The sequence below is a fragment of the Sprattus sprattus genome (assembly GCF_963457725.1).
Source record: "Sprattus sprattus genome assembly, chromosome: 19".
Taxonomy (NCBI): domain Eukaryota; kingdom Metazoa; phylum Chordata; class Actinopteri; order Clupeiformes; family Clupeidae; genus Sprattus; species Sprattus sprattus.
The window spans coordinates 91,889-119,664 of record NC_137917.1 but is presented as its reverse complement, the minus strand read 5'-3'; the positions used below and the strand labels follow the sequence as shown (position 1 = coordinate 119,664).

Here is a 27,776-nt window from a genome sequence, read left to right as displayed (position 1 = left end):
AAAGGAAATTAGAGTGGAAGAAGGAAAGAAGAAAGGAAAGAAGAGTGAAGAAAGAGAAGAAGAGTGGAAGAAGGGAAGAAGAGCCGAAGAAGATAAGAAGAAAAGAAAGAAGAGTGAAAGAAGGAAAGAAGAAAAGAAAAAGGTAAGAAGAGTGGAAGAAAGGAAAGAATAGTGGAAGAAGGAAAGAAGAAAGTAAAGAAGAGTAGAAAGAAGGAAAGAAGAAAGGAAAGAAAAGAGGAAGAAACAAAGTAAGGAAAGAAGACTGAACAAGAGTGGCTCTGGATAAAGACAGTAAAGAGAGAGTGAAAATATTGAAAGAAGGAGAAAAAAAGATTGAAGCAGAGAGATGGAGTGTGAGAGAAAGTAGAGTGAGAGTGATGGAGAGAGAGAAAAAAAGTACAGTATGGAAGGTGTCTATTAATATTCCTAGTTATACAGTTGAATGGAGAGGTACAGAGAGAAGAGGACCCTTGGAGGCTTGCCGCAGGTGTCAGTGAAGCACAGGTGCAAGCCAGTTTAATTACCCTATTATGATGTCATAATGGCCCAATGTAAGTCAATGGGAGAAATTTATATTCGTTTTTATTTAATATCTTAAAAAGTATAAAGTTTAGAAAAGTGAAAAATACATAACATAAGTGTCCTTTACAAGACCTACGCGACAAAGTTTGAATGAAGTTTCTACGTTAAGCGGTTCGAGCTGAATTAATCGCAGAAAAAGGTAAGAAGAAGAAGAAGAAGAAGAAGAAGAAGAAGAAGAAGAAGAAAATGCCTAGGAATAACAATACAGGGCATTTCATGCACTGTAATAAACAAAGCCTGGTTCCTTTCAAAGGCTGTACATTTAACGTTAAGTAATGCCTTGCAGTTCCTCTCCATGACAGTAGGTGGTAGCCTACTTCATGACTACGTGAACGCCAGCTGTTTGTGTTTGCAGTGAGTGTCATTCTGGGTAATATTCATGGCGGAACTTTGAAGGAGGAATTAGCCAATCCAACCAGCTAAGTTGTAGTGGTGAATGTTTATGTTTAATACCTAGAGCTAGGCGTTTACTTTGTTTGATCATTTAGATTCTCACCACCGGTATCAGTACTTCGAAGTGTGCGACACCAAATCAAATAGTAGAAACAAGACATGGCAGAAAGCAACGCAGGTGAGTATATAGCTAACAAGCTAGCTATATTAAAATATTGTAGTCTTGTATGATAAGCTGGCTAACTTACGTGCAGCATAGGTTGGCTACATGGTAATTGATTAAGCTAACTTTATTTAGAGTCTGGAATGTAAAGTGAGTTTTTGTGAAAAATCGGACTCTAACCACACAGTTATCAGATTGCTAGACTTTCCTTGGTAGCAGGGTTCTTTTAGCTTGTCAGCTAAATTGATAGCTTGCTAGTTAGTGAAGAACTGTATACCCGTGATTTAGCTAGCTAAGCAGTTATCTATTATAAAAAAAATATGCGGAATAGAGAACTGTCTTTTGTTGACTGGTTGGATAGGGCAGAAACTGGTCTTGTGAGGTATTCGTTTGAGAATTGTGTCACATTGGCATTTAAGCGTCATGTTCCTAGTGTTGGGTTATACCAACTAGCTAGACCGACACCTAGCTAACTTGTCAGTGGTGCTCTGCTGTCTGGCTAGTTAGCCAACATTATTTGACATGCCTGCGTTTTTCGTGTGATCGACACGCCCACCTGGATAGTCTCTCCGTTTTCTTTTCTTATTTGTTTCTTTTCATTCCAGATCAGAACACTGTCCAGAAACATGACAATGCTTCCTCTCCTGGTATTTCAGATCAAGAAAAAGAAATGGCCTCAAATGCTCATGAAGCCTTTACGGTACTGAAATACAATAATACATATTATGCCCAAAGATTGTCCGAGAAGCGATCGACTTTTATAACACTCAGCCCCAAACTGTCCCATGTTTGCTTAATTGTATGTCGGTATGCCTGCTGTGACCTTGATTGATCCCTGCCTGTTGTTTTCTCAGAAAATGTACCTAGCTCTCCCAAAAAAATGATGTTATGGATAGTCCTATTTGTATGAAATTGAACACACATTTCTAATGATTAGTTAATTCTCAATGACTAACTTTGCTCACTAAAATCCAGGCTGTTTTTGCGTCTAAACTGAGTTTCTTGTATTTGTTTGCCAGGCTGGAAAATATGACGAGTCCCTGATGCGTCTTGAAAGTCTCCAGGAGCTAAACAAAGATGACTATAAGATTTCAATGAATAAGGCCGTAGCAGAGTTCTATAAAAGTGGCCAAACCACAACTGGCACTTTAAAGCAGACTTTGATGGCACTGAAAAGCCAGGTATAAAACGTTATGTTCCATAAATCCTCTGAAATTGATAAAACACAAACATTACTTTAATGTCGTTAAATGTATGTTTTCTTTTTTCTTACGGAAGGTTCATACAGCTCTGGAAGATATTGATGGTTTAGATGATGTGGAGAACAGTATACTGTACTACAATCAAGCTATCATCCACTACCACATGAGGCAGTACTCTGAAGCCATAGCCATTGGAGAAAAACTCTACCAGTTTCTGGAACCTTTTGGTATGATTCAAGTCAATTCACAGGATGCCTTATATGATGGGATTGTTGATGTGTTTAGTATATTTGATGTGCCTACCTTTTAAAAATATCTGAACATTTTCTAAGGCAACATTTGTAGTCTGTGTTGTTCCTTTTTTCTGTATTCCAACATAACACATTTCCCTGGTGTAGTGATGGCAGTGTACAGTAAGACAGTTTAGCACGGCTTGATGTTGTCCTTTGTCCTAGAAGAGAAGTTTGCTCAGGCTGTGTGCTTCCTGCTGGTGGACTTGTACCTGCTCACCTTCCAGCCGGAGAAAGCCCTGCACTTGCTTGCCGTGCTGGAGAAGCTCAGCGTACAGGGCAATAGCAAGAATGGCAAAGGAGAGGTAGGACTTTCATCATGTGTCTGATGCCTGCTTTATGTGACTCATCCTCTATAGCCTTTGCACAGCAGTGGCATGGTAGAGAGGTCCAATCCAATACAAGCTCTGATAAAATGAAATGTGTGTAGTCATATTGGCAAAAGTGCTTTGAGTAAACATGTTTTCTCATTGTTATGTAATGCCATAATATGGCAGCCTTATACTCTTTGGTTATTATAGTTGTCCTAAGGCAACTATCGGAGATAAGTGTGTGTACTGCTATAAGAAGTAGGGACGTGGTCTATATGCTTTGTGCTTTAGTGCTTGAGTAACACTATGTAACAATTTGACATTTTTGACAAGTAGTTTTGGTACCATCCTGAAATTAATTTTGAAGGCATATGGTAACGTGAAGGACAGATAAACACCAGTGTGTTTCCCACTAGTCATCCAGGATATGCACAATGTAGTTCTGTGTTCCGGGCTGGTACACCCTGCAAACATTTAAGAAAAGCTTTCACAACATGACATTGCCAGCTATACTGCCAAAAGACATAAGTTAGTATGTTGGCAAGCTTCTATCAGTGCCAACTGGGCTGTTGGTGGTGTTGGCAAGGTCTTTGCATCTGTTTTAAGTAGGTAGCTTGCTAGTTTTGGAACAGATCTACTTATTGCTGCTTTAAGTAGAGATACAGAAATTGGAATTTTGAACAATAACCATTTTCTCTGTACGATACTAAGGAATTTCTCCATCTTCATTAGGAGTAATGTGAATAACTAGAAGTTGTTTGCCATTATAGCTACTCATTTTCCAGGACTTTTCCTGATTGCTTTACGTAGATGTGCATGATTCAAATAAGCTTAAATATGCGTGTGTGCTACAGCTGTGGCTCATGGATTATTCCTCCTTGTTGAAGAGAAAATGCACCCAAGTATGCCCTAAACATAAACATGTTGCTAAGTGCATTTGGCAAAACTGCATTTGGCTTTGCTGGTGAAAAAGTGAGTAGAGTCTTTATAGGTTACACCCTGGCTGCCTTTTAATGGAAATATTAGATCAGAGCGGTACGTTATGTCGACATAATAAATCTCAGTTTGTGTCTCAGCTTAACTGGTAAACTGGGATAAAGTAACCAGGAGGCGTTGAGTCATCTTGCACTTAGTCCATATTGCTTTACTGCAGTCGTTCTCAAAGTGTGGTCCGCGGACCACTGGTGGTCCGCCAGTGCCCCGTAATGGTCCGCCACGGCCAAAAGCAAATTATTGCGACATTTCTAACATTCAACTCAGAACGAAGAGAACACAGCCAGTAGCCTTATCTAATAAAGAGTTGCCTAATATATTAACAAGGTCATGGATTGGTGGTTTAAGGCAGGGACTATGAAAATTAAATTAAATGAGAAAGCCTCTGACACAGACAAGGAGAAGGTGCAACGACGAGATGGTTCAGCCTTATTGGGCATTATCCCGCCGCGGAGCTGAATTAAAACAGCGTTTTTTTCTCCCGCTGCGGTGACAACAAGATTATAACTATATTCTGTGTTGTGTGACGTTGTGTAATGACAGCTCTTAATTCCGATATAATGTCTACTAGGATGCATGTATAAATTCCAGTGGGCTAGCCTACTGTTGGTAGCCTACTGAATTACTGCGGCCGGTATACGCATCTTTGTGTTTTGTGATAGGCCTGCATTGGCCTGTCTGAGTGTGTGATGGGATTGGGAGTATGAGGCTGTGAGCGAACTAGGGTAGTTTGTAAAATAACCAAGTCAAACATGGAGCAGGGTTCCAGATGCTTTGCCTTGCACATTGTCATATCTATAACGAGCCTACCGGTAGGCCTACGTAAAAAAAAGGAGAGCCCACCCGCGAAATTCATGTACCTCTCACAATTGTCTGGCGCCAGTTCTGTGTTTAGGCATGTTTTTCCAGGGATTTTCTATTTAGTTAGATGGTCCGCGAGTTTTTTTTTATTGGCTAAGTGGTCCTTGGTCTGAAAAAGTTTGAGAAACACTGCTTTACTGCATCCCCCTAAACCATCCACATATTCTCAGTAAACTGCAGGGGCGGAGAATATACACTTCAGCATAATTACATGTGTTGGAGGTAAGAAAAAAAGCAGGGCTGGTAAAGGTTCAAAAAAGGTTCCTTTAGTTTGGTTCCTGAAATCAGAATAATTCAGTGTCCTGTGGTTCAAAAATGTGAAAAGGTTTTTGAGCCATCTTCCATTAGGGATGCACCGATCCACTTTTTTCACCTCTGATAGCGATACCGATATCTGAGGTTTAGTATCGGCCGATACCGATCAGATACCGATATAAAAAAACAGCGCGAAACTGGTAACTGTGTATGTGTGTGACCACACGTGCGAGAGGGAGAAATGAGGAGTGCATGACATGAGATCTTGTTGCATTTTTTGCTCATTTGCTACTTGACATCATGTCTAGTCATCACTATCAATTCATAACATAGGCTAAAAATAATCACAAATAATGTACGTTCTAACTAGGGCTAGTGTTCATATTAGTTAGCAACCAACTTTTACGTTACATTGTAGAGGCTCAGCATGGTGACCTGTTTATGTATTTGCTGGTTCTAGTCTGTTAAGAGACCCACGATTATACCAAAGCAGTATTCTTTATCTCCCTTTAACGTGCATTCATCAATTTCCATTACATGACGATGCATGTGATCCTACGTATGTGAGTGTTTGCAATGAGAATGGGGACTAATTAGCACTGCACTGAATTACTTTAACATGAGTTATTGCTACACGATAACAATTACACAACTAATATTACTCGATACATTTAATTGTGGACATTACACAAGGCAACATGAATCTCATTCATAGCTCATCCAGTCGAAATCTTAACAGGATGAACCCATCTTTATTAGAGCGAATCATCATCAGGACATAACTAAATCTCCGCTTAGCATGCTAATCGCTACTAATAGCAACGTGCACTCATAATACACTACCTATACATAAACATAAAAAAAAAAAAACTTTTTTTTTTTAAAATGTTTTATTGTCACCGATACCCGATCTAGAAATGTCTTCAATATCGGTACCGACACCGATACAAATATCGGAACGGTGCATCCCTATCTTCCATAAGATCTAATGTGTCTACTAACTAACCATCCCTATATTATCTCTGTTACATGTCCTTTGCTTGTACCAAAATGTTCTGTGTAATCTTTCCGTGCATGTCTTGTGTGCGACCCTCAGACTCAGGTGACCGTTCTGTGCTCACAGACTCTCCAGGTGGCACGTCGGCCCAAGTGCAGGTCCTACATTCACAGGGAGCCGGTAGCCGAGGCAGCAGACCACATACAGAATAGGAGCAGGGAGCTTACGGCAGGACAGGTCATTGAGGCAGACTGCAGCACACTCAGGGCAGATCACACACTGCTGTGCTTGTATCTCAACCATGAGCCACGCCAATCCAGCCTATGTAGCAAGAACAGAGTGCAGCACCTACAGTCTCAGTTTGAGTCTGACTGCGTTAACTTCTCAACTTTACTCATTTATCTTATGATTTAAGAAGTGCATTTTTATATGGAGTTCAGGGAAGTCTGTCATTTTAATGGTCTTGAATTGCACTCCAAAGGGACTGAAGTGTAACCTGCTTTCTTCCGCTGCTTTCTGTATCAGAATGCAAGCGCAGGTAAAGACAACGCCAGTCAGAAAGCAGAGTTCACAGCTATGATTGAGGCGGCCAAATCAAAGATGCATCAGGTGAGGTCCTCTTAAGCAGTGCTCACCCTTCTGTTTGTCAAATGCAGACCTTTAGTCAGATTGGAAAGAAAATGGCCCCTGTATGTTCAATGAATGGTGCTCTGATCCATGTTACTCTCCTCCTGCAGTATAAGGTGCGAGCCTACATTCAGATGAAGTCCCTCAAAGCCTGCAAGCGGGAGATCAAGTCTGTCATGAACACAGCAGGCAATGTGAGTACTGAAGATGACTTCTCTCCCTTTGACCCTCCGACTCATGGAAGTCCTTCTCCCACTTAATAGTGTTACTGCTGCAGGTAACCAAAGTCACTGAAGAGAGATTAGCAAGAAGGGTGTGTGTCACAACTGCAGCGTACATTCTACTTTCAGAGTTCATAGAACCTCACACAAAATACCCAGCTGAGGATGGTAAAACGGTTACTTGCATATGGAAAAAAAATCCAGATATTGAAAACATTGGAGTTTAAAACTAAGTGAAGCAACTTTCCTCCAGAGTGTTAAGACTCAACATTCAGCCCTCCTGGGAGAGGTTAGCTCTGGGTTGCTTTATCTGAAAATGAACTAATGGCCTTTCATGACACTACTCTCTCTTGTCCTCCAGTCGGCCCCCTCCCTCTTCTTGAAAAGCAACTTTGAGTATCTAAGAGGAAACTACCGCAAAGCCATCAAGCTGCTGAACTCGTCGAACATCGCAGAGCACCCCGGTCCCCTGAAAACAGGTTTTCATGGAAGTTTCCTAGTAAGACTGCTGAGTTTGAGTGTTTATTGTCACGCTGGTCTGAGATCTGTGTGTGTGTTCTCCATTGACCCCCAGGAGAGTGTGTGCGCTGCATGTTCTGGAACAACCTGGGCTGCATCCACTTTGCCATGGGAAAGCACAACCTGGGCATCTTTTACTTCAAGAAAGCACTGCAGGAGAACGACCACACCTGTGCCCAGCTAGGGGACGGCAGCGGCCAGAGTGAGTGGATTTTCATAGGGGACAGAGCTGGCCCAATGATGAGGAATGACAACATTTCTAAATGACCATGATGTGTGGCAGGGACTGTGTATTCACTGAGGTAGATGGAGGACTGTTAAATGGTTCCTGTATTGGGCTGTTTGCAGGCATCCATACATGACTGTGACAGTCTCTCACCCTTGATGTCTGTTGTAGCTGAACATCATAAAATGAGTCTCTCATCTTTGGTGTGTGTTGTAGCTGTACCTCATAAGAATGATTCTCTCACCCTTGGTGTGTGTTGTAGCTGAACATCATGAAATGAGTCTCCCTGGGGTGTTTTGGACAATGTCAAAGTTGTACTGTAATATAAACACACCAGTGCTTCAGTAAACACAACTGCAATGCTGTTATATACACCTAGAGGTGCTATACTAGATTTTCTTGACTTGAAGGTCAGGAGATGTATCTGCTAGAGCCTTGGAAACTTTCTCTTACTTGCAATGTGCACCACATTATGTTGAGAGCTACCATTGCCTGTACATAGTGAAGTGACATTTATTGTGACTCAATCTGTGTGTTCCTCTCTTCTCTGCAGGTAAGAAGTTCACGGGCATCCCCATGTGTGCCCTCCTAGCCAACAAGCGTCACGAGCTGCTGTACAACTGTGGCATCCAGCTGCTGCACCTGGGCCGGCCGCTGGCCGCCTTTGAGTGCTTGATGGAGGCTGTGCAGGTGTACCATGCCAACCCGCGCCTCTGGCTGCGCCTCGCAGAGTGCTGCATCGCTGCTAACAAAGGGGTATGGCTTTCACACATGCAAGGACCGTACATTATCAGCATTCATGCAAGGACCGTTCATTATCAGCATTCATGCAAGGACCGTACATTATCAATATTCATGTGTACATTACACGTTCAATGAAAAAGACAATAATTTGCATGGAAGAAGCCAACAACTCCAGGCTGTGTTGCGCCTGTGGTGACTGAAGGTGTTCTTTTTCTCATAGAGACCACAAGATGCATCACACTAATTGCCTATTTTAAAGATATGTGCTCACAGGTCGGGTACAAATACTGAGCCGCTGCCTTGTGTTCTGCTGTTTGAGAAAGGCACTCTGCCTAATAGGGCTGAACGATTTGGGAAAATAATATAATTGCAATATGCGATTCAATATGCGATTCAATATGCGATTTTTTTTTCATTTTATCCTCTTTTTTTTTCTCAACAAAACGAACTGAATGATTTTAATATGACCCAATACACAATATTAGATACATTTAGTGTAAAATATTCTTTCCCACATTTTACATTTTTATTTAACTGCTCATTACAGAAACAAATCGGTGGCTTTGCCACTGTGCATTTAAGTAATTTAAACAAAGTCAAGTATAAACACAAGGCATGCACTTTTAGTGGCCTTATGCAGTAATTGTACTTCAGGGTTAGGGTAAGGATAAGCAGTTTTACCTTAAAATGACAGCTTTGAAAAAATTGGGGCGCTTCAATGACTTTTAATATTGAGAATCGCCTCTGTGCCATTGCCATACCAGGGTCTGTAGGCAAATGACTGCGTTATGTAGGTGTGCCTGAAGCCGCCTGGTTTTACTGTCTGCCGAACTAGTAAGTAGCTTATTTGCCGTCTTGTGTTGCACTTGTGTTAGGACAGTTGTTGACTAATTAGTTGGTCATAGTGTCAAAGCAAGCACATTTCAAGAGATGTTATGTAGTTTGAGCCACTAGCATCTTGTTAATGATTAGCAATGTATCCGTTATGCTGCTTTAATCACTGTGTGCAAAATTTTCCATCTTAAAAACCACGTTGTGATCGCAGACATTGCGGTTAGAAAATCTCGTTTACTATATCACGATTTAATCGTTCAGCCCTAATGCTTAACCGCATTCTGTTTCAGGTTGAAGTTTCATACTGAACCCCATTTCACAGCCCACCTCTGCAGCCAGGGGCTACATTGTGCTATCAGTCCCTTCGGTGGTGGTCATGCTATCTGTCCCTCCTGTGTGCTTCCACAGAGCTCCGAACAGGAGAACAAGGGCCTGCCCAGCAAGAAGGGTATTGTCCAGTCCATTGTGGGCCAGGGCTATCACCGTAAGATCGTGCTGGCCTCCCAGTCCACGCAGAACACAGTCTACAGGTACATAAACCCTTTAGAACACAGTCTACAGGTACATTAACCCTTTAGAACACAGTCTACAGGTACAGTGGGGCAAAAAGGTATTTAGTCAGCCACCAATTGTGCAAGTTCTCCCACTTAAAAAGATGAGAGATGTCTGTAATTTTCATCATAGGTATACCTCAACTATGAGAGACAAAATGAGAAAAAAAAATCCAGAAAATCACATTGTCTGAGTTTTTAAAGAATTTATTTGCAAATTATGGTGGAAAATAAGTATTTGGTCACATACAAACAAGCAAGATTTTTGGCTCTCACAGACCTGTTACTTCTTCTTTAAGAGGCTCCTCTGTCCTCCACTTGTTACCTGTATTAATGGCACCTTTTTGAACTTGTTATCAGTATAAAATACACCTGTCCACAACCTCAAACAGTCACACTCCAAACTCCACTATGGCCAAGACCAAAGAGCTGTCAAAGGACACCAGAAACAAAATTGTAGACCTGCACAAGGCTGTAAAGACTGAATCTGCAATAGGTAAGCAGTTGGTGTAAAGAAATCAACTGCGGGAGCAATTTTTAGAAATGGGAAGACATACAAGACCACTGATAATCTCCCACGATCTTGGGCTCCACGCAAGGTCTCACCCCGTGGGGCCAAAATGATCACAAGCTCTGTGAACATAAATCCCAGAACCACACGGGGGGACCTAGTGAGTGACCTGCAGAGAGCTGGGACCAGAGTAACAAGTAAGTAAGGCTACCATCAGTAACACACTAGGCCACCAGTGACTCAAATCCTGCAGTGCCAAACGTGTCCCCCTGCCAGTACTTGTCCAGGCCCGTCTTAAGTTTGCTAGATAGCATTTGGATGATCCAGAAGAGGTTTGGGAGAATGTCATATGGTCAAATGAAACCAAAATAGAACTTTTTGGTAAAAACTAAACTAGTCGTGTTTGGAGGAGAAAGAATGCAGAGTTGCATCCAAAGACCACCATACTTACTGTGAAGCATGGGGGTGGAAACATCATGCTTTGGGGCTGTTTTTCTGCAAGGGGACCAGGGCGACTGATCCGTGTAAAGGAAAGAATGAATGGAGCCATGTATCGTGAGATTTTGAGTGAAAACCTCCTTCCATCAGCGAGTTCATTGAAGATGAAACGTGGCTGGGTCTTTCAGCATGACAATGATCCCAAACAAACCGCCCAGGCAACGAAGGAGAGGCTTTGTAAGAACCATTTCAAGGTCCTGGAGTGGCCAAGCCTAGCCTGACGATGTCATACTCATAATTCTAGTCAGAATATGAGTCTGAAACTGAACCATTGGGCTGTGATTATGGGGCGTGTTTCAACGAACCAGGAAAGAAAATTCCTCTTCGCTGAATTGGATACCTAGAACCAATCAGAGCAACGTAGTATAACCATCTGATAGATTAAACTTTTACCTGATCCCGTAGGAAGGACGGCAAAAACATCTTTTCAATCGACAAATGCCTTGATCGCGTTTCTCTGTTCCTCTTTCAAAATGAACGCGCTGTCAATATCTGTTGAGATATGCCTGCTCACGTTACTTAATTAGCACTCAAGGCTAGAAGCTACCATTTGTTTCAATGTTTTTTTTGTCTACATAACCTATCAATAATGGTCTAGAGTGCTTCAGTTAAGACCTACAATCCTCTGCAACATTCGTGTTGCACTTACACAACTAACCGAGTCAATGTAGACATAAAAAAAGTTGTGTAGATAGCTTAAATCATATAAAATATGTCCCACTAAGCTCCCGAGACGGCGCCATCTTTGTTCGATGTATAATCTATCTATCTAATCAACTCAAGCGTTGGTTGGTCATCTGTCCATCAATGTATAAAGCCCACCCTTACAATTTGATTGTTCAGATCACTTTTCTGAGACGTTTAATCTCTCCCAACTAGCTCAATTCCAGACTGAATCTCCCAGACCAAACATTTTGTGGGCGGAGTTCAGGCTGGTATCCAGGCTAGGCCTAGCCAGTCTCCAGATCTCAACCCCATACAAAATCTGTGGAGGGAGTTGAAAGTCTGTGTTGCCCAGGGACAACCCCAAGACATCACTGCTCTAGAGGAGATCTGCATGGAGGAATGAGCCAAAATACCAGCAACAGTGTGTTAAAAGCTTGTGAAGACTTACAGAAAACGTTTGACCTCTGTCATTGCCAACAAAGGGTATTTAAAAAGAATTGAGATGAACTTTTGTTATTGACCAAGTACTTATTTTCCACCATAATTTGCAAATAAATTCTTTAAAAATCAGACAATGTGATTTTCTGGATTTTTTTTTTCTCATTTTGTCTCTCATAGTTGAGGTTTACCTATGATGAAAATGACAGGCCTCTCAGCTTTAAGTGGGAGAACTTGCACAATTGGTGGTTGACTAAATACTTTGCCCCACTGTACATTAACCCTTTAGAACACAGTCTACAGGTGCATTAACCCTTTAGAACACAGTCTACAGGTACATTAACCCTTTAGAACACAGTCTACAGGTGCATTAACCCTTTAGAACACAGTCTACAGGTACATTAACCCTTTAGAACACAGTCTACAGGTACATTAACCCTTTAGAACACAGTCTACAGGTACATTAACCCTTTAGAACACAGTCTACAGGTACATTAACCCTTTAGAACACAGTCTACAGGTACATTAACCCTTTAGAACACAGTCTACAGGTACATTAACCCTTTAGAACACAGTCTACAGGTACATAAACCCTTTAGAACACAGTCTACAGGTACATTAACCATTTAGAACACAGTCTACAGGTACATTAACCCTTTAGAACACAGTCTACAGGTACTTAAACCCTTTAGCTGGATGTTCTTGTCTTGGTGTCTGCTAGTTCCATCATTGACCAGCAGATGGCATCATAAGAACCTTTGTTTAACATCAGCTTGGATTGCGTGTGTGTGTGTGTGTGTGTGTGTCTGTGTGTGTCTGTGTGTGTCTGTGTGTGCGCGCATACAGTGAGGGACAGTCAGCAGCCATCCCTGTGGCTAGTATGGAGTTTGCAGCCATCTGTCTACGCAACGCTCTCCTGCTCCTGCCAGAGACCCAGCAGCCCGAGGCCAGAGAACAGCCACCCAGCACAGAGAGCAGTGGAGAGGGCAGTGATCCAGCAAGGTACTCGCACTCGCACACACACACACACCCAGCACGGAGAGCAGTGGAGAGGGAAGTGATCTGCAAGACTGCCCCAATCACACATCACATACACAAACACACACACACACACACACACAAAGTAGACAGTAACTGATGGCCAGTGATCCAGTAAAGATAATCTGTGCTTCTCATCACACATCCTTATACACACCTTCCAGTAACTTCACATCAGGTAGCCATGAGGTGAACATGAGAGACAGATTAAAGAAACTTCTCCTTTGTGCCGTCTGGAGGTGGATGTTACATTTAGAGTTCAATAATTACATATACATGGAACTCCATATTTCAGACATTACATATACATTATATATTTCGACCCCTCTGTTTTCTCATTGGTTAATGCCATTCTTTGTGTACCTCCCAGTGGGAAGGGTCAAGATGGAGACAAGTTCATTCCTGCGGCCCCGTCCTCCCCTCTGAGGAGGCAAGAGATGGAGAACCTGAGGTAGGAGCTCAAGTGTGCAGAAGCCTCTGCATATTTAACTGTGTTGATGCTCACACTCACGCTTGTACAGGCACACACTCTCTCTACCTCTGGTCTGTGGAAGTGCACATGTCCTTTGAACCTCTTCATCTCACCTGTCCTGATCTGCACACTGCCAAGCGCTCACAAACAGACACCCAGTCTTGCGGTTACTCATGTGTTGTTGACCGACACTCTCACATCCTCAATCCTACTCTGTGTAAATGTTGGCCTGTGCCAAGGTTTTTTTTCTTGCTGGCCGTAAAGAATTTATTTTACTAGACAAATTTGGTACTCATTGATAAAAGAATGACAATGATCTTAAATCAATTTGACTATTTATTGAACAGTAACAATTACGCACAAGGAACTGTAACGATTGAGCAAAACCTCATCGTTTGCCGCTAAAATGTAGGCTTTTACGAAACATCTGTAACCTGCAACATCTGTTGCCTGTAAAAACAGAAAGGTTAGGCCCATGTACATGACATTACATGTAGCCTATAGGCTACCAGCTAACATTTTATTTTGATCTTGGCCTGGCATGTTTGTGTGTTGACATAATAGTTCAGTTTTATTGTAGCAACACATAGATGTGATCCCCAAAGATCCCCTGGAGCTGATGTACAGCTTGTTATTTTTCTTATTTTTGACTTGAATTTCTCAATTGCAGTAGTTGTTGGCAAGATTTGCCATTTATCACTTTAGGTACACATTAGACGTGAAGAACACACTCAGTCTGAAGTTTTCTGACTAAGAATCCTATTCAGTACTGTGTGTGCTGTAGAAGAGAATGTGTCCATCTTACGTGTCATCAGTGCTTGGTATGAAGGCAGCTTTCTCCAATGATATGACTGTTCCACCCTGAGCTCAGACACTGACCTATTCCTCTCCAACAGTCTGAGCTCCTCTGTGTTGCGCTCACAGCCTTCCCACATCTCGCCCTTCTTTTTCCTGTCACCTACCTCCTTCTGTTTTTCGTCTGCAGCTGATTAGAAAAAGCCCTCTCCCTTCTCCCCCTCTGCCTCGCTCCCTCTTTCATATGTGAACAACAGCAGGCTGACCTTGTGCTGACACCCTCCAGCGCTCCATACCTTGACAAGTTTATGAGCACGCCTGCCACTTTCTCCAGTTTCCTTTCCCAGAAATCTCTCCCCAACATCACTCCTCTCTGTCTCTCATCCTCTCTCTCTCTCTCTCTCTCTCTCTCCATACCTCCCTCATTCCCTCTCTCCCTCCCTCTCTCTCTCTCTCCCTCATCCACTCACTCTCTCTCCCTCATCCTCTCTCTCCCCCTCTCCCTCATCCTCCCTTCCTCTCCCTCCTTCTCTCGTGCCCTCCCTCCCTCTCTCTTGCTCTCTAATGAGTCTTCTCTGGCCTCAGCCACACCTGAGAAATAGAGTGGCGGCAGCCTCACAGGAGCGATGTGGGGAAATGGAGGCTGTCATTACGTCTGCTACTGAGTCACAGAAAGCCCGTTCACACACGCCAGGGGCCCAGCAGAACTCATAAAAGCTAAAGGCCCTGCTGGATTCTTAACATCCTGCATGTTTATGTACTTTCAGTTTGCATGAGCCTCTCAGGTTTACAGTGGCTCAAGGCCTCAATATACTTCTGCATCCTTCTCCGTCCTCGAAAAAAAATGGGCGGGCAGTGGATTCAGAAAAATTTGAACATACTAATTGGCCCTACCTACTAATTGGCCCTACATACTACTCCGACGGCTATGCGTGTTGAAATCTATTGAGTTCCTGCGCCTGTCGTCATAGTTGCTGGTCGTGTGCCGAAAAACGATGGGCGTAGCCATTTTGGCAGTAATCGTGTCAGTTATCTGGCAGGCACTGACTGGCTGTCACGGCTTCAGTTGACTGTCATTTAGCCGTTGGGAGTGATTAACCTATGTATGAAATTCAAAAAATATAAATTAAGGTTGAAAATGACAGCCACTTAGGTTGGGTACATTCAAAAACACAAACTAGCAAGTTACAGATGCACTGCAGTAGCTACCCAAGATAATAAACAAACATGCTAACGTGACACTGCCGTACCTAGTCAAGCTAATAAACAAACAATGCTAACGTGACACTGTCTATCAAACTGGGATAATTTAATACTTACCCTTGCAGTGATGATGCCGAAGTTTTTGGATGCAAGACTCCACAGTCGAAGTTGTGTTACGAACCGGACTGACACCATTTATAAGCCTCCAAGCCTTTGTATGCTCTGAGGGAGTCCCCAGTGTAAACTGAGGGAAAATTGAGCAGATAGCTGTGGATGTCAGCGTAGCGCAAGTCAGGTAATTATTCTTCGTTGTAGGATGTTATGCTCTTGAAAAGCACCCCAGGAGCGTTATATGGGTCGCTTATATTTAATCTCTGTAATTTTGGCATCATCACTGCAAGGGTAAGTATTAAGTTATCCCAGTTTGATAGACCGTGTCACGTTAGCATTGTTTGTTTATTAGCTTGACTAGGTACGGCAGTGTCACGTTAGCATGTTTGTTTATTATCTTGGGTAGCTACTGCAGTGCATCTGTAACTTGCTATTTTGTGTTTTTGAACGTACCCAACCTAAGTGGCTGTCATTTTCATTCTTAATTTATATTTAATTTATTATTATTATTATTATTATTATTATTATTTATATACGTATATTTGCTCGGTAGGAACTCTTGAAGGCTGGCGCCGGTCGTCATGTTTACTGCCAAAATGGCGTCCGACAACCAAAAGTCACGTGACGCAGGAGCTCAATTCAACGCCAGACCACTGGGTGGGGTAACGATTGTTTGTCGAGGCCGGAGCTACCCCATTACCTCTTTGTTAGAAGTCATTGATTGTTTTTCCTCCCATCTGTCACTGACCTGACATTTAGGCTACCTTCGGACCTGTCGAGCAGGTGTCCTTGGAGACATGTAGCTTAGTCATATTTAGCATGTCTAATGCTATATACTCACTTGAGAAGGCAAATGTATCTCCATCGTGGTGGTAATTTTTTTGTGAAAACATAGTAGCGATCTATAACAAAACGTTGCCCTTGTCAAAAGCGGTAACGTGAAACGTCACTATAAAACAAAGCATGCACACTTCGAACAGAAATACCCGTAGAACTCTGAAGTAAGGGGCAGAAAAATAATCCCACTGCAAACATCATACCAATCAACATGCAGTGTTATAGTTATATCAGACACACAACAAGAGAATGCATACACATACATGCCAATAAACATGATTCTGATTCTGATACCTCAACATACAGTTGTGAGACTGCCTTTTCAACCATGAATATGGTGAAAAACACATACAGGAGCACACTCACTTATGATCCTCTGCCTTGACAACTTTAATGCCCAATTTTCAAGAAGACGATCTTAGAGAAATCGTTGTGTGTGTGGTAGTCGTTTATTGTATAAATATCTCCTCCCGCAATCCTCACATACAGCGAACGATGGCAACTAACAGACAATGGTTGATGGTGGAGCTGGACTAGTTTGAGTTATTAGCAGAGGACGTGCTTGTAGCGATTTTTTTTGGGCGACAACTACAACAACAACAGAACAGGAGACAGAGGCGCAGGTGGTATGTACGTTTACTAGATTTTCCGCTAAATCAAGCGTTAGCGTATTCACAATATCTCTCAAAAGTGTGCTGCTAATGTTAGACCACAAACCCATTGAAACACATAGTAGCTAGCTAGCCTCGCTGCTAAGTACAACGTTATTGTGCTGATATGCTCTCACACGCATAAATAAAATAAATGTTTGCCTCAAATGTCTTTCACTGCCGTTTTATGTAAAGTCAGCCATTCTATATAAAGTCAGCCATTCTATATAGGTTCTACACATACATGAAATACATTTCCTATTTAATGGATGCAAAGTACTCCGTAGAAATTACGTTAAATGTCAGTTCAAGCTGGTTGGAGAAGGCACTTTCAACACCGAGCCACCAGCCAAGAGACCAACAGTGGTCGGGAGCAATGTACTTTTCGAGGGTTTATATAAAATACGGTAGCCGTAATGTTGCAAGCGGTGCAGCTTTGTAGTTTACCAAAGTCGTACTAAAACATTTTGACAGGAAATGTGAGGTCCTGACATGCGTGATTCCGGAAATGATGTAGTTTGGAAATGATGCCGTAAACTGGCCAATCACAGCCAAGGGGGTATCCGACTCTCTCCGACTCTTTAAGAAAAGTTAGAAAAAAAGCGTTCGTCTCCTACCAGCTCTCCGAGGGCTCTCCTAGGGCTCAGACGGGCGTTAACACCTGGGTGAAGGTGTTGCCAAGGCGTGCCAAGGCGTGCCAAAGTGTCCCTCTACGACCGAATCAGAGAAGTAAAAAACGGCCTTCAGACATGCATTATGTTTAATAGGTAAGCTATGTTTCAAAGAACTGTCTATTCAAGTGTGTGTGTGTGTGTGTGTGTGTGTGTGTGTGTGTGTGTGTGTGCTGGTTCAGGTGTTCCATCCTAGCATGTAGTGCTTATGTGGCGCTGGCGTTGGGGGATAACATGATTGCACTCAGCCACTCGGAGATGCTCCTCCATCAGCCCAAGCTGTCTGGCTCCCTCAAGTAAGTCCTCTCTTCTCTGACTCTCTGGTTGTATCTCATTCTTTTCTCCTCTCACTCTCTCTCTCTCTCTCTCTCACTCTCTGTCAAATGGCTCTTTCATGTAGCCTTTATGAGGAGGGTTGTCTGAGGCAGACTGGCCATTCCTGGGCCTCTTTTCTTTCAAACATTCCAGCTCTTTAGCTGTCAATCTTGATTGATAGGTGGGCGGAGCTAAAGTTGACTGCACCTTTTAATGACACCCACATGATTGATTGGTTGGCTTCAGTTGCCCAGCCCCCAGTAGCAGATCAGCTCTGGGCCACTCCCATATCCACCTCCTCCCTATCTTAACAAAGAGCTGCGGCTCAACTGTATAGTATAGTGCCAATGGGTCCTCCTCTCCCCTCTAAAGACATGGTGGAACACAACAGCATGGTCCAGAGGATTGAATGTTTGGTGAACAGAAAAGGGCATAAAATAAGGCCTCCAGCTTTTGCAATAGCCTAAACAAAACAGGCCCCGGGCTTTCAGGGACTGGCATGTTCTCACTCAGGATGTACTCATTCTTGGAGCCAGACTGGGGGGCATACTGGACTTTGTGGAAAGGGTGTGTTATTGTGTGAATATATGGGTCTGGCTGTGTGGGGATAATGTCCAGTTGTTGCATCCTAATGGGCGTAGAGGTATGGGATTGCTTTACTTCCTGCTTCACCACTAATGGTGCAAGCTGATGTATTATACATTCTTCCTGCTCTGGCTTCAGTTCCTGGTTTGCTAGTGGTGCTCCTACTGTTTGAATGCTCTGTCTTGATCTAGCCCTGTCAGCAATCAGTGCGTTCACATGATGGCAGTACTCCGATTTCGGCCAAACCCCGACTTCTCTATCCATGGGGGGTTAACTGCGTTATCTCACGGCACATGGCAGGGACAAATCCAGATCTTGGCCGCGTCAGTTCAAATCAAATGTGGAATGTTTACAAGCGGGCATCTGCTACAGTTGATTATACAGTAAATAAGTTGTGAAATGAAACAAAAACACACCACAGTTAAAGTTGTATTAGTAATGATTGATTCACATCAATATGAATGGATTACATGACTAACAAGTGGTGGAAAAGTAATATGAAAATATTTGTTCAGTGAATTAGCACGTTCAGTCGCAGTCAACGTTTCAGTTTCAAAGTTTCAGTTTCGGTTTCAGTATTTCAAAGTGAATGAGAGGGAGCACAAGAACCGTGAGCGTCTAGCAGCGATTATCATATCATGATGCCATGTCTATGGTCAGAATCTCAAGCACGTGCAAAAGTTGTTGTTGTCCAGTTGAAATCTAGATTCGAGAGTCACATGCGAGCGTTGTCCGATTTCCAGCGCAATCCGATCACTTATCTGGGGGTGTACATCGGATTTCAGTCGGACACAGGTAATCTAGATTTGGGGAGTTCCATGAATTGGATTTTCGATTGAAATCGGACTACGCTCGGAAACTGGACACATGTGTCCGCACTGATTGTCTACATACACTTCAAACAAACACTTCACTTCAAAGACATCGTACTTAGACACTCCCACATCCCACATGACCCAATAGAACCGTTCCCCATACTTAGCCATACAAGTGGCATCTTTACCCAGAACATCTAGGTAAACTACTGTAAACCACACCAATAGAAGTATTAGACAGGACCATCTGATGGAGACAGCCCCCCCTTCTTTTCCGCCTCTCTCATCCCTTTCCATCTGCTGCTGAGTGTTTGTTCCATAATCGAATATTGGTCTGCGGACATCACAGTCAGTGCTGTGTGCTGTGTGTGTGTGCTGGCTGTGGCTGCAGGTTCTTAGGGCACTTGTATGCAGCGGAGGCACTCATCTCGATGGACCGCATCTCTGAAGCCATCGCCCACCTCAACCCAGAAAACGTCACAGATGTGTCACTAGGAGTGTCACCAAGCGAGCAGGAACAGGGTGCGTTTCTCTCTCTCTCTCTCTCTCTCTCTCTCTCTCACTCACCCTGAACATGCTGACGGCGCTCCATGTGCACTCACACACTGGACAGGCTGGATTGAGCGTATTGCTTGGCCAGGGTCCTGGTGTTCAGTAGTCTAACTTCAGTCTGATTATACAAGTAATATAAGTAAGTAAGTACATTTTATTTGTATAGCGCCTTTCGTAGACAAAAAAAGTCACAAAGTGCTTTACAGTTCAATTCAATGTAGGCCTATGTACAAACACAAGAAGGCATACACACAGCATAAAAACCTAACAGGCATATACAAAACCATATAAAAGCAATAAAAGCGATACAATTTTAAGACCATACAATAAGATAAGAATCAGAACAAGGGTTAATACAGTAGGCATTGTGAAAGGTGAAAGGAATAAATTAACAGAATGCCTGTCTAAAAAGGTGGGTCTTTAAGAGGCTTTTGAAACGGTCCACCATGTACTTAATCATTGAGTAAGAGGAGTCAGGGTCATCCACCCATGCTGCAATAGATCCAGAGGAACAGTGTCAGCACATGTGAACACCGTGTCTATCCTAGGAAAAGGGTCCTTGGAATTACATTTGGGCATGGCCTGTTTCCCCTCGCACTGATAACCTGTAGTAGTGGTTAGTGAAGATTAAGGTTAGGGGCAGACCCACTGATGGTCTGTATGTAGTGGTTAGTGAAGATTAGGGTTAGAGCCACTGGTAACTGGTCTGTATTAGAGCGTGGCTCGGGCCGTTTTTTTCTGTCCGAGCCCGGCCCGGTCCGACAGAATAGTAACCGAGCCCGGACCGAGACCGACAGCCATTAAGATTTTTTTTTTCGAATCCGAACCGAGCCAGACGGAATTAATTTCTCAACTGTTCATTGACGTACGTTCATTGACGTACGTCTTTTATGAATATCCTGGCTTTATTAAACTGGGGCATCAACAGTTAAATGCTCTCTCTCTCACAAACAAGCGCTGTTAAACGAACAACCACACACAATAAGGCCAATAAGCATATTTAAATCAAATGATTCACATTGCAAGAACGTTTAGTAAAATGGTGCGGCTCCTTTAAGATGAGCACGTACAAGGACAAAGGTGACGCATAGTTTGGATGTAGCGACAAACATTTATGTGCTGTAACAGTGTTAACCAGTATGTGAGTAATGTGAGCTTTATTAAAGCATATTAATAGCGTGTGTAATGTGTAGCTATTTCATCCCGTTTGTTTACCTTTCCTGCTGTCTGTATTTACTAACCAGCAGCAGACGTAAAGGAAAGGGAATAATAAACCCCGAAGTTAAAAACATGTAGCTAATCTACTTCGGCCGTGGAGCATTTTGCTCCCCTGCAATCTCCAACTATCAGAGACAGACAGCAGGAAAGGTTAACACACGGAATGAAATAGCTACACATTACACACGCTATGCTTTAATAAAACTCACGTTTTATGCTACACTAACGGAGGCACAACAGACAAGTCTTACCATTGAAGATTTGTTAGCACGCCGACGTTCGTTCTTAAACTATCTACATCCAACCATCGAAGTTTTAATCCATGTTGTTGTGGAGAACGAGAGTTGCATCAATCATATTTCATTAAAACTTCACACTTCTTACATTGGACATATCCAACAGCCTAATTAGAATCTGCATCGTCTACTAAGCAAAAATATCTCCATACAGTAGATTTCCCTTCGTTTAGTATCATTTTAAACTCTCCTGATGACAGTTTCTCTTTAACTTTCTCCGTGATGCCATTTTGCTACCTGTAATCATGTTGGCACGGACATAAACAAATTCCCGCCACGGGAAGAAGGCTGTTATCCTAAAATGTAGGACCTAAATGTGATTTTTTTTTATTCTCAAAAACGAACTTTTGCATCATGTGAAGCAGACAGTTGGCTTCACTATTTATTAAGATATTTAAAATTTGGAATGTTCAATGCATTATCGCGCTGATGTGTCGAACCCGACCCGAGCCCGCTTATACATTTCTAATATTTGTCCGAACCCGGCCCAACCCGACGGGTTCCGACGGGCTCGGGTCATGTTGCCATCCTCTAGTCCAGACCTGGGCATTGTACGGCCCGCGGGCCGTACACGGCCCTCTGGGTGATTCTGACCGGCCCGTGAAAGAATACATGATAATTATCTTATGGGTAATCTTATGGGTGAAACCGCAAACCGCTTTTATTTTGAAGCCAATTTATTCTCACAGTGCACGCAATCGTGCACGTCAACTGTTACGTGAAATGCGTGTGATTGAGAACCTGTCTTCCTTCTGTGTCACCCCTGAACTGTCTACCTTGCTTGTCACCCCTGAAAAATCCCAAAATGTTGGCTCATGCCAAAAAGAGGAAAGTGGATGCCGAATGCAGAACTTTCAAAAAAATATGGACTACTATGTTTTTCTTTAGTGAAGTCAAGGGTAAACCTGTGTGTTTGGTTTGTGGGGAGCATGTCGCCGTATTTAAAGAATACAATTTGAAGCGGCATTATGAGACGAAACATGCCGCGAAATTCAAAAACTTGACTGCTGCCGAACGAGCACGGACATCAACGGATTTACTGGCAAAGCTAGAAAAACAACAAGGCTCTTTCACAAAGCTGCATACAGCCAGAGATGCAGCGACCAGAACCAGCTTTGTGATAGCCCACAAAATCGCCAAGAACAGTAAGTCATTCTCGGAGGAGGAGTTTGTGAAAGATTGCATGGTCGAGTCTGCAGCACTGCTATGCCCAGAAAAAAAAGAAGCGTTTGAAAACATCCCGCTGTCCCGCCGCACAGTGACAAGAAGGGTGGAGGACATCGCAGATAATCTGGAGTTTCAGCTGCAAAGTGAAGTGGGAAGCTTCGACTTTTTTTCTTTGGCTTTGGATGAGAGCTGTGACGTCCGTGACACGGCCCAGCTGCTCATATTTATCTGGGGGATAACGCGCGACTTCAAGCTTACGGAGGAGCTGGCAGCAATGCGGCCAATGAAAGGAACCACAACGGGGAGTGACCTGTTCACCGAGGTAAATGCATGCATGGCCAAACTGGGGCTCGAATGGGACAGACTGGCAGGTGTCACTACGGATGGATGTCCGAATTTGACAGGGAAAAATGTCGGGCTTTTGAAAAGAATGCAAGATAAAGTGAGTGAACTCAATGCAGAGCAGAAATTGGTGTTCATACATTGCATTATTCATCAGCAAGCGTTGTGCAAGTCAGTTCTAAAACTGACTTCTAAAACATGTTGTTGATATTGTTACTACAACAGTTAATTTCATCAGAGCGCGAGCATTAAATCACAGGCAGTTTGTTTCACTGTTGGAGGAGCAAGAGAGCGAACATGGTGATGTCAGGTACCACACAGCTGTCAGATGGCTCAGCCTGGGCAAAGTGCTTAATAGGTTTTGGGTTCTGAAATCAGAGATAAAAGAGTTTTGTGAGATGAAAGGCAAAATCATCCCAGAGCTGTCTGATAAGGACTGGATGGCAGATTTAACATTTGCTGTTGATGTGACTGCAATGATGAATGAACTGAACACACAACTGCAGGGCAAGGGCCTTTTTGCTCATGAAATGCATAGCCATGTGAAAGCCTTCATGACAAAATTGCAATTCATTTCAAGGCAACTAGGCAGCAACAATCTCGAACACATGAAAACCCTGAAAGAAGTCAAACCATCAGCTGATCACCGGCACAGGTACTCATCGATGTTAGGAGTACTGCATGATGAATTTTCAAGGCGTTTTCAAGATTTCAAAAAGGTTGAGGATGAAATGCAGCTGGTTTCCTCTCCCTTTACCTGCAGTGTTGATAGTGCACCCACTGATGTTCAGCTTGAACTAATTGCCCTGCAGTCTGATTCACTACTGAAAGAGCACTTTAAGTCAGCATCACTGCTAGAGTTCTACTCTGCTCTCAAGGAGGAGAACTTTCCAAACATGAGGAGACATTCTCAGAAGATGTTGGTTCTCTTTGGATCCACCTACATATGTGAACAGACATTCTCAGTCATGAAGTTTACCAAATTCAGGTACAGGGCCTCTCTCACTGATGAACATCTGTCAGCTGTGCTTCGCATCTCCACCTCAGACATTGAACCTGACTTTGATGGACTTGTTAAAGCTCAACAGAGACTGGATTTCTCACACTGAATGAAGAAAAAACTGAAGAACACTCAAATGTGGAAATATAACAAGTGAAATGGGACACTTGATCTTTTTCTTTTCTTCTTCTTTTTTTACACAGTTTCACAGTTCAGTGACATGTCTTGTTTATTTTGGCTACAAATGAGTCAAATGTTTCCGTTTTGTTTATCATTTTGGAAATTCTATTTGAATAAATTATATTTTTGAAAGCTAACCTCACCTTTTTATTGCCGAATAATAACATACACTCTTACCAGCGGTCAAAACAATGCCATTTACTGCTTTTTATATAGAAATAAAATGTATATTATGCATAATTGAGTTTGGCATTTTGGCCCAGCCCTGCAAAATATTTTCAGCTGCTCATTTGGCCCCCTGGGAAAAATAATTGCCCAACCCTGCTCTAGTCTGTATATAGTGGCTAGTGAAGATTAGGGTTAGGGGCAGACCCACTGATAACCTGTAGTAGTGGCTAGTAGGGGTGGGAATCTCTTGTCACCTCACGATTCGATTCCGATTCAGAGGTCTAGTAAGCATTAGAGCTTGTGTTCATGCTAATCCCTCAGGCTTTACACCTAGCGCACTCTTATATGGCTCTGGTCACCACGTGGCAGTAATGCCCACACACACACACTAGCTGATTTTTTCTGCAGCCAGAAAGGGCAATGCTGACAGATTGTTAGTGCTGAGAAGGAAGAACTGCTAAATGAGTGGGAGTGATTTTGAGGGATGTGTCAAATCTACATGATGGATTTTTGCCACTAAATAATAAAACATGAGTAAAAACTTGATTTTGTGTGTGTGTGTGTGTGTGTGTGTGTGTGTGTGTGTGTGTGTGTGTGTGTGTGTTTCCACAGGTACTGACAAAGGAGATCTGGAGCCTCTGGAATCTTGTGAGTATTGATCCTTCCACCTTTACATTAGTAGCAAAAACATACATCATAATCATTAGGTCACCATTTAGATGGCATTTTAATATTTAATGTAGTGTTTTGTAGTTGTTTTGTGTGTTTGTTTAGTGTTGTTGTTATTATTGATACAAATAATAATAATATAATTTAATGGTTGTTAGGAATTTATAAAATTATGTTTTGGTGGTCTTATCTGCACACTGCAATGCCTTTCTTGCTCTTGTAATAAGTAATGAATTAAACTCCAAGATTGGTGAGCTGAAAAAAAAAATGTGTGTGTGTGTCCGCGCAGCAGGGAAGCAGACTCCTCTGTGCTACCCCAGTACTGTAAACTCAGCACGTGCCATGATGCTCTTTAACCTGGGCAGTGCCTACTGCGTGAGGAGCGAGTATGAGAAGGCCCGCAAGTGCCTGCACCAGGTAGGCATCTTCTCCTCCATGCTGTTTCTCATGATCCCAAACTCATACAGGGCTGTGATAGTACAGTCATTGGTCAAAAGGTGGAGTTAGCAATACTCGGCAGCCAAGTGTACTGTTCATTTCTGTCCTATGTCCTCACCCTGCGGGTTTGACTTGATGCTCGGGTGGAATTGATAGGCTGGCGAGTTAAGTGTATACCAGTGTTTGACTTTTGAGCAGAGACATGAAACTCAGGCTGGTCTGCTTTCTCAGGCTGCCTCCATGGTGAATACAAAGGAGATCCCTCCAGAAGCCATTCTTCTGGGTGTGTACTTGGAGCTACAGAACGGTACGTGTGGAGATGACACACACACACACATGTACACACACACACACACACACACACTCCCTCAAGGAATCTCTTAAGTGGGCATAATGTCATTAGGCTCAGTGATGCAGGATCCAATCCCATACACGTTGACATTTAGCTATTGTTTGGTCTTTTGCTAGTATGGATGTATTTCAGTTGATCTGACATGGAACATTTTCTGTATGTCGTTCAGATTAGATCCTCTGTTTAAGGGGCATTTATGTTTTGTTCCTGTAATTCTTAATGTTTTTTTTGTCCTTGGCCAAATGTTGCAGGCAACACACAGCTAGCCCTTCAGATCATCAAGCGCAACCAGCTCCTGCCATCAGTCAAGAACACATCGTCACCAGACCTCCGCAAGAAGCCTCCACCACCACCCTACCAGCCCAGTGCCCCCCTCCAACCCATCCAGCTGCCCTCCAGTTTCACACAGGTCCAGCGCAAGTGATGCCCCTCACCCCCAGAACGCACGACACTTCTCCAACTGACCCACAGCTCCCCCTGAAGGACCTTCTGAGTTATTCAAGAGAACGCCAAGCAGCAGCAGCAGCAGCAGGGGCCTCTGCCCTGGAGCAGGGGGCTGGTGGGGTGGGGGGCCTGCATATCTGGTTTGGGGCTGTGTGGATGGATGGATGGGGATTGGCGTTGTGGGGAGGAAGGGATGGGTGCCTCCCACTCGCAGCCTCTACCAGCACTGGACTGCAGAGCTTTCGCTGGCCATGTTAACTGTTCTTCAGCCCTTCTGTTGGAAATCTAGATGGGTCGTATAACAATAAACCATTTACCCCACTGCGTGCGTGTGTGTGTGTGTGTGTGTGTGTGTGTGTGTGTGTGTGTGTGTGTGTGTGTGTTAGAGTCCCAGTTTTACTGTGACTTGTTATAATTAGTTTTTTTCACTTTGAAACCTACCCCATAGTAATGTAAGGAGCCCGCACAGAGACAGAGATGCATGTAGCTTGTTGGAACCATTCCCATTTCCCTGGGTGTAGCGAGTCATAACCTGGACTCTGGGATCCTGTATTTAAACTTTAAAGCAACCCTATTTAACAGTTTCCATTGAATAAGGTATTCTTTCATAGCAAGGCTATCATCTTCAAATTAATGTTGAAGGTATATGGTCATGACATTTACGAGAGACAAAGGGGCAACTTGTCAATGCACATGTGCTCGAGTTTTTCAAGTAAAAACATGTTTTTGTTATTATTGTGTTCATAAACCATCAGAGTTGCGTGTTTGGGTATTCTCCTGTGAAAACAGAAATCATTCTTGCACAGAAAGTGACATGATTTTGTATTAATTCTCTATTTGTTGTGAATTTAAATATTTAGTGACTGAGTTGGGAGATTTCTGGGAAAACTGATCAACTTAAACACTGCATACACAGGAGGCTGTTAGAAGCCTTAGGCTATGTGCACACGAAGTCTAGTTTGTCTTCGTCCGCAACGTGCAGAATACCGATAGCCCTATCATAAATACGAACACTCTCTATCCGCACACGGTTTCCGCAACGATCGAAGTCTGGGGTAGAAAGTGAGTAGATTTGAATCGGTACGGGGGCTGGTGTTCGTCTGCACGGTTTCACGCAACCTGATGACGTCATTGCCCCACGTGATCGTTTTGCGATCTCCAACCACAATATATATAGCTTGTTCTCCCTCAAAATCTCACTCGTGGTGGGCCTCGAATTCACTAACATTAACCCAGCCTTCTGATTTTTGATTAGCCTCCTATCTTGATATAATTCTTCTTATTCAGACGCAACATAACTTTAATGACCACAAATATAAATTGGCCAGCGATTTAATTTGCTTTTTTATTCATAAATGTATGTAAAATGGTCGCAGCAAAGGCTCATGGGAAATGGGATGACAGACATGTCATGTTGTACTGTTTCAAACTCTATTATCAATAGAAAAAATAATTATTTTTCTCATATCCTTTAGTCTGACCACTGATTTTATTAACCATCATAATGTAATGTTGTTAATTGGAGCTTGAATGTCTTGCGTAATGTGTTTATCCTCGTGCTGTATAGTCTCGTTTT

The 27,776-nt window shown here is 42.9% G+C and overlaps 1 protein-coding gene across 4 annotated transcripts; it reads left to right on the top strand.

Annotated features, from left to right (window-relative positions):
• Window positions 1–968: 968 nt before the first annotated feature.
• On the top strand, window positions 969–27,776 carry cnot10 (CCR4-NOT transcription complex, subunit 10). Of its 4 annotated transcripts, none has more exons than XM_080858577.1 (19): window positions 969–1,153; window positions 1,795–1,838; window positions 2,158–2,319; window positions 2,417–2,567; window positions 2,796–2,935; window positions 6,573–6,656; window positions 6,785–6,868; window positions 7,257–7,374; window positions 7,470–7,616; window positions 8,194–8,396; window positions 9,627–9,748; window positions 12,729–12,884; window positions 13,291–13,371; window positions 17,842–17,955; window positions 19,766–19,896; window positions 24,910–24,945; window positions 25,256–25,383; window positions 25,636–25,711; window positions 26,008–27,776. In XM_080858577.1, the coding sequence occupies exons 1-19, from the start codon at window positions 1,135–1,137 to the stop codon at window positions 26,178–26,180; spliced, it is 2,169 nt and encodes a 722-aa protein (XP_080714703.1). In that variant the 5' UTR covers window positions 969–1,134; the 3' UTR covers window positions 26,181–27,776. The 4 variants fall into 4 exon arrangements, with proteins under 4 accessions (XP_080714703.1, XP_080714704.1, XP_080714702.1 ...); XM_080858578.1 differs by having other exon boundaries at window positions 1,749–1,838; window positions 26,008–27,775; XM_080858576.1 differs by having other exon boundaries at window positions 1,744–1,838; window positions 2,799–2,935; window positions 26,008–27,774.